At 37.7% G+C, this 7,573-nt stretch overlaps 1 protein-coding gene across 1 annotated transcript; it reads left to right on the top strand.

Moving 5' to 3' along the window:
- The first annotated feature begins 1,576 nt into the window (after positions 1 to 1,576).
- On the top strand, positions 1,577 to 5,004 carry LOC102415426 (lymphotactin). The gene is made up of 3 exons (XM_025285192.3): positions 1,577 to 1,894; positions 3,728 to 3,842; positions 4,723 to 5,004. Exons 1-3 carry the CDS (start codon positions 1,834 to 1,836, stop codon positions 4,841 to 4,843), a joined length of 297 nt encoding a protein of 98 aa, XP_025140977.2. The 5' UTR covers positions 1,577 to 1,833; the 3' UTR covers positions 4,844 to 5,004.
- The last annotated feature ends 2,569 nt before the right edge of the window (positions 5,005 to 7,573 follow it).

Below are 7,573 nucleotides of genomic sequence, written 5' to 3'. Positions count from 1 at the left end.
GCAGCAGCATGAGTCTTAGATGCTTCTTAGAGCTAATGAATCTAAGAAGACCCAAATAATCTGTATTTAGATACCAAAAAGAAGATAAAACCTTATTCAGTGTCACAGAGTAATAGGAGAGAGAGCATTCTGAGTGGAAAGATATGTTGAGTTTAAGGACTGATGGTATAGCCAGGTGGAGATAACAAGAAAGATATTCAAATTTCTGAGTAAAGTCTGACTGGAAAATTAAATGCCATTGATGAAAAATATCTTAGAGTTTAGCCTATAATTTTATAGGAATATAGGAAACATAGGAATTTGCTTCCATATATCTAATAGCAATGGCAAACACTTTTAGCTATACATATACTTAATATGAATTTTATTTTTGTATCCTTACATAGTAACGACAAAACCTTTTAGCTTCATACATAAATAATACATGCATCAGAGACAATCTCCTGGAGAAGGGAATAGCTATCCACTCCAGTATTCTTGCCTGGAGAATCCCGTGGACAGAGGAGCCTGGTTGGCTGGAGTCCATGAGGTTGCAAACAGTCAGACATTGAGTGACATTTTTTAAAAACAGATACCTACTAAACAAAATAAGACAAAACCCAACAACAAACTGAGTGCCAGAAAGGGTTCATTACAAATGATACAGTCAAACACTGCTAGAAGCACAGCAAATAGAAATTATATTCTGGGAAGATTATGTCAATATGTAGCAAGAGTTATAAAGATGATCATACAGTTTTGCCTAGTTATCCTACTCCTGGTTATTGGTGTATATCAATGAATATTTATCTTATAGATATGGTCTACATAACAATATGTTATAAGGGAATGGCTTAATATGTCTGTGTTTACTCAGAGTATGAAGACTCTTTTATATGAAGACTATAAAAAAAAAGGAAGATTTTTACATTGATATAAAAATAGTCTAAATATTTATAATTGTCACAACTGTGTAAACATGAATACCAATAGAGATTCACTGAAAATCATTAACAACAAAAACCAATAGAATGGTAATATTATACATAATTTTGTTTTTCTTAAAACAATAATTTCTTAAAAATCATCTATAGATAATGTTTTGTTTTTCTTTTTTCCAAAATAAAGTTTATGTGAGGACAACTTTTCAAAATCTATTTTAAAAGACATGTAGTAAGCTACAATAAAGCAAAACTGTGAATATAGACAGGGTCCAAACACTCTTATTTAAATGTTCCTTGGGCATGTGGAAAGGGTGGTATAAGAAAGGGGATCAACTGAATGTGGGCAGAGGACAGATGAGAAGAAAAAGAAGACAGAGGATTGAAAAACTCAGGAAAGCAACAGTATCTCTTTGGCTCCCTGTGGAGTCACCAAGGGCATATGACCCAGGGTGGTGGAAGCCTCTTGTCACAGCGAATGCTGCATGAGCTAGGGGAAGAACGGGACCACGGTGACCACCCCACCACTTTTCCTTTACACCATGTCCCAGCTGGGCCATCACACCGACATGGCCTTGGGACATGTGTGTAGTGGGAGGTTTGAATTTAGACTGGTGGCAGGAGACGAGACAACTACGTTTCTTTTGTACACACATAAGGTTTCACTGACACATTAACCACAGGAGGAGGAGAAAAGGCCACAAGATGTGGGGTTAGTGTGAGTGGGGACAAAGAAACTTTTTTTTTCAAACTAAGAAAGCACCAGTATTGCAAAGACTTTCCGTGATTCCACACTCACTTTGAAACTCCCCCTCTCAGCACAGGAAGTGCGCTGACCATTGTGGGGATAAAAGAGACTCAGAGGAGTGAAGGTCCTCAGCCTCTTGCTGCACAGCTCAGCGGGACCTCAGCCATGAAACTTCTCATCCTGACCTGCCTGGTGATCTGCAGTCTCGCTGCATATACTGTGGAAGGTGAGTCAAAGGTTATTTATGAGATAAGGAACATCCAGGTGTGCAGGCAGTGGCCAGGCATTTTGGTATTGACTCAGGTTTTGAATGGAGTAAACTACTTTCTCCAAGCTAAGCCTCAGTCTTCCTGTGTGCAAAATGGGAATAATTTGACTCTAGAGGATCTTGTGGATTTCGCAGATATATCTTGGCTAACAGCTAGGCTCCTATTTTTCATAACTGGGCAATTTGGGGTAAGTTTCTTAACTTGTTTTTGCCTATGCTTACTTGTCTATAAGATGAATATGATAACTGATACACTTACCTGGGTTTAAAATGAAATAAACACTATATATAATCAATAGTGTAAATTATAATAAACTTATAATAAACTTTTCAGGTTACTACACAAGTCCTAGTTTCTTAATTAATGTTAGCTGTGGAATGGTGATGACAATTGTGTATACCTTTGAAGCTTTTGCCTATTTAATATTGATCTTGATAAATTCTCAAAAAATTTGAGAGCTCAGTCATGATGCGGGAATGACTAGAGAGTGCTATGTTCTGAAACAAATCAATGTTTTCTATTAAAACAAAAATGATTGGAAGCTCATACCTTCATACCCAGGAAATCAATATTACATTTAAGTCTGTAGGAGAGTCTATATTACTGCTATGAATGTTGTTCCCATTTAGGATAAACTTATTGAATTTGTATGAGACTATAGTGCTAACAAATATCAATGCCTTATATACAGTCAAATAAACTATAAGGCATACCCAGTTGAGACTTAGCTACATTACTGAGCATTTGACACATATTTTTTAAAGGATCATTTTGTTCTCAGCTGGTCGGAGTACATTTCTCTTGGCAGCTCTGACCACAAGAAGGAATATCCTTGGGCTATAATTAATGCTTCAGAAACTCTCTTTTAAAACTCCTAATCTGTAGACTTTATAGTTAGACCAAAATATCTGAGCCTGATCGTGGATCCCCACGGTTCTCTGTAAATAGTGACGGTAGGGTCTGAAAGTCCCTGAAATTGTTCCCTAAATAAAATACTGTTAAAACAAAAAGTTTAAGCCAAATGTTGCCTGAACTGTGGCTGGCTGGCATTTTTCTGAGACAAGAGGCTGGCATTTGGTGCAAACCCATGTATGGGTAGGGGAACAAAGATTGAGGAGGATTATGGACACTGGAGTATTTCCCTCTTTCACTGGGTTCACAGATAGTTCAGCATTAAAGAAAATTGGCAAATACGGCAGGTAGAGAATACGCAGGCTGGATACTGAGGGATGGAGAGAAGGGGAGATGAAGAGCAATGTTAGTGAACATCTTCTCAGTCCCATGTTTATAAAAAGCCTCCTGATATCAGCAACACTATAGTTCAAAACTATCATCATCAGTTATTATTTTAGATGATTTTTCACTGAATATTTATCTGAGAATATTTGCTTCCCTGAGAAGCAAATACCAGTCTCTTCAGCTTAGGAGAAAGTCAGCACTTAAAATCTTTTATTAGATTTTAGGAAACCCTTTATATTATTAACTGTTCCAAGTTATTTTCCCTTCTCCAATGTAAGATATTCTGGAAACTGTTAAATTTAATCCCCCCAGGCCATTTCTATTGAGGATGAGGACGCTGTGAACTATTGTCTTCACATAGTTCTCATTTTACCATTTAAAATAACACCTTTAGTGATTCAGTCAAAAATGAGCTACCTCTCCCATGTTTAATATTGACTGTCCCAAACTACTCTTTATCAGGTCACTCATTGTTATTTGATTGATGACACTCTAACATTTATATTGTTAGAAATTACATTTTATTTTTGTTTGCTTGGTTTTCTGTACAGGTGTGGGGACTGAAGTTCTAGAAAAGAGCATCTGTGTGAGTCTGACTACACAGCGACTGCCAATTAAAAACATCAAGACCTACACCATCAAGGAGGGCTCCATGAAAGCAGTGATGTGAGTTTCTCTCCCCAAAGCTGGGCTTCATGGAACACAGTGTACAGGAATGCCACCCTCCTCGGGAAAAATAAGTTAACAAGGAGGAAGACCTCAACTTAGCCAACTGTCCTTTTGTTTTTCCATATTAACCATGTCTTTGTGTAGCCCCAAACAATGATGATGACAAAAACTTGGCAACCAAGTGTCACCCTCCTTTCTGATTTATCTTAACAGAATAATCAGACTGGGAACCAGATAGATAATGTGCTTGGTCCCAAGGGTTAGGTTTAGAGATGGCTGGATCAGATCAGAATTTGAGCACAGAGCCACACTGGTGTGGGATATCTCTCTTCCCACCCACCCCTTCCCTGCCTTTCTTTTCCTTTTTGATGCCTGGAGTAGAATGTCATGTTTTATCAGTTGCCACATCTCAAGGAATAGTGTCAACAATTAGCCTACATGGTACCATTCTCTTTCCAGGATTTCATTTTCAAAATAGCAACACTTTCCAACATATAATCACAACTGTACCCCCCACCCCTTCAAATAAAATAAATAAATCACCTTTTGTGCAGAAGATAGGATGACTGTGCTTAGATTTGAAAAAAGAAAAAGGACCTCAAATGTCTAGTTTAATTACATCACTTGGTGGCAATGATGAGATAGGAGTCTGAAAATTATGCTGAACAAGGAATCTGGGTATTACCTGGAGCTATTTCTTCTTCATGAAAAAATAGATTGCAGAAGAATGATTTTCATTTATGATCTTGTGAATCTGAAAGACTGATTTATCCAGTCATTTCTGCACAAGATCTCTTTTATACAATCTGATCTTAACTTTTGGTCCCAAGGCTTTGAGGATGTGACTAATTTTGCCTATCTTTTCCTTGTATTGCAGATTCATTACCAGACGAGGATTTAAAATCTGTGCTGATCCTCAAGCTGACTGGGTGAAAAAAACCGTCCAAAAGATAGACAGGAAAAATATGCGCCAGGCCAAACCTACAGGAGCCCTGTAATCCACCAGTCCAACTGTGACCCTGACTGGGTAGTGACCTTCCAGCACTTTGTCCCCTCCCTAGCCAGCCACCTCATTTCCCTTCAAAGCCCATGGACTGATGACATTATATTCACTTTTTATAAAAATGCTGCATGAGTCAAATTATTTTCTTATATTTTTATATTTAATATTTCTTTTGTGATCATTCAGATGTTCTAATTAATAAATATTTATTATTAAGAATATTCCATAAATTTATTCATTACATATTGGGAAAGGTAATACATCATTTGTGTTCCATTTCTGTCCTTACCATTCCTCCTTTTGATCCCTGGTGGGAGAGATTACATCAGTGTTTATCAGAGATGAAAGCTATATTCGTTATTCTTAGGTTCTAGCATGAAGTTGTTCTCTACACGACTCATAGGCGACAACTGTGATGATGACAATTTAAGCCTTATTTCAACCTGTCTTCATCATGCAGTTCTATTTTTAAGAAATAAAGGAGAAAATTATCTGACTGTTACTGGGTTCCCATTCTGAGAGTTCACTACTCAAAAAGTGACTTCACTCAAGTTTGATCTTAAGCAAATTCTCATACCTCTATGTTTCATCTCATCTACAAGAGAAAGGAAAAAGACACAGTTTGTCAGTTCTTTCGTTTGCCAAGGTTAGACAGTTTATTCAACAAAAATCAATTCTACTCAAATTAAGCAAAGTTCTCACTGCCTTCCTGCAACTTCCCAATCGTCACTACTCTAGTTAACATACAAGTTATGCGTTTGGGATTTAACATCCCAAACACTGTCACCTGAAACATTTCTTGAGTGTGATCATAATTTGCAGTAAAGTTTTAATTAATGTTACTTCATTTGGTCCCCTAAATATCCCAGATTCATGTCCTCCTGTATTCTCTTTAAATTGCTAACTTGGTTCATGGTTGTAATTGTGCTAGCCAAGTAGCTGATAAAGTACACATCCACTTCTATTTGACTTTAAATAGTTTAGAGCTGATCAGACCTTGATAATTTCAGGGACCAATTGTTTCCTGGTTCTAGGGGGACAATCTGAAATGCTAAGTATTTTCAGAGGGTAACTGAGGGCAACTTCTTGAATCAGCTTACTTTTAGTCATCCAACTACTGAACCAGAGTGAAGTGAAGTGAAAGTCGCTCAGTTATGTCCAACTCTTTGTGACCCCAAGGACTATACAGTCCATGGAATTCTCCAGGCAGAATACTGGAGTGGGTAGCCTTTCCCTTCTCCAGGGGATCGTACCAACTCAGGGATCAAACCCAGGTCTTCCACACTGCAGGCAGATTCTTTACCAGCTGAACTATCAGGGAAACAGAGAGGAATGATTGAAACACTGCCTCTGGACTCTGTGGGAGAGGGAGAGGGTGGGAAGATTTGGGAGAATGGCATTGAAACATGTAAAATATCATGTATGAAACGAATTGCCAGTCCAGGTTCGATGCACGATACTGGATGCTTGGGCCTGGTGCACTGGGACGACCCAGAGGGATGGTATGGGGAGGGAGGAGGGAGGAGGGTTCAGGATGGGAAACACATGTATACCTGTGGCGGATTCATTTTGATATTTGGCAAAACTAATACAATTATGTAAAGTTTAAAAATAAAATAAAATTAAAAAAAAAAAAAAAAGAAACACTGCCTCCTAGCAAAGGGTGGAGTTATCTGTCCTTTCTCATTGCTATTTGGCCACAGTAATCTTCAAAGCTGGGCTTAAAAGATACACTTAAGGAGAAATCGCCTGTTTTATGGAGGGGTGAAATCTAGTAAAGTCACAGAAGGTGAAAGGGAGGTTTCCTGATTGAACATGTACTTGCATCTCCCAAATATCTCCCAAACCCTACAAGTATTCAAGAGATAATATATATTGAAGACTATAGGTATACACATCTTATTTTCACATTATCTAAGGTAGTGCTAAGAGGTTTTAATCAAACAGTGTCTATAAATTTTAACTAATTGACTGGATGTTTAGGTGGGACTTGTGTCTACTAAATGTAATCCTGTGGTTTACTGGATTTCAATTCAATTCAACCAAATAACCTAAGAAGGAGAGGGTTCAAAATATTAACTTTTTTTTAGTGGCTGTGACCCTTCTTTCACGCTCCTGCAGCTACTTGTACTTAACTATAACCTAAAACTTACCAACCTACATTGAAACTGCTTGTGGACCTGTCTCTGCTTCCCCCCACCCCAATCCTGCAATTAGACTGAAAGCTGCTTGTGGCTATCAATACATCAGGTCTCCAATGACCTGTGGGGGTCAGTTAATACTTCAACTGTCAGTTAATACTTCAAATCAGTCCTATTTGGTCACCACGAATTCCTGGGCTGTCAATTTTGGACACTGTTTGTGGCTGTCTTTTATGGTACACAAGGATTTAGGTTTCTTTTTCCATTCTCTCCATATAATTATGTTGATATTTTAATTAATTATGTTTACAGATTTAGGTAATACACCTATCATTTATTTCTTATTCTATCAACTGTGGACAGTACTTCTTGACTTTCCATTTTGTAAGACCAGTCTGTTGCCTATAGCAAATACTTAAGCAGTTTTTACTGTGTAACCAGCACTATTTTATTGATTTGCAAATGTTAAGATAGTCAGTCACATTACAGACCTCTGATAAAGGCAAAACAACTAAGGCATAATAAGGCTATTGACTTGTGAGGGATAGAGTTCAGATGTGAACCAATGGAAGCCTGGCTCCAAG

Source organism: Bubalus bubalis, chromosome 5 (assembly GCF_019923935.1).
Source record: "Bubalus bubalis isolate 160015118507 breed Murrah chromosome 5, NDDB_SH_1, whole genome shotgun sequence".
Lineage (NCBI taxonomy): Eukaryota > Metazoa > Chordata > Mammalia > Artiodactyla > Bovidae > Bubalus > Bubalus bubalis.
This window is presented reverse-complemented; position numbering and strand designations above follow the sequence as displayed.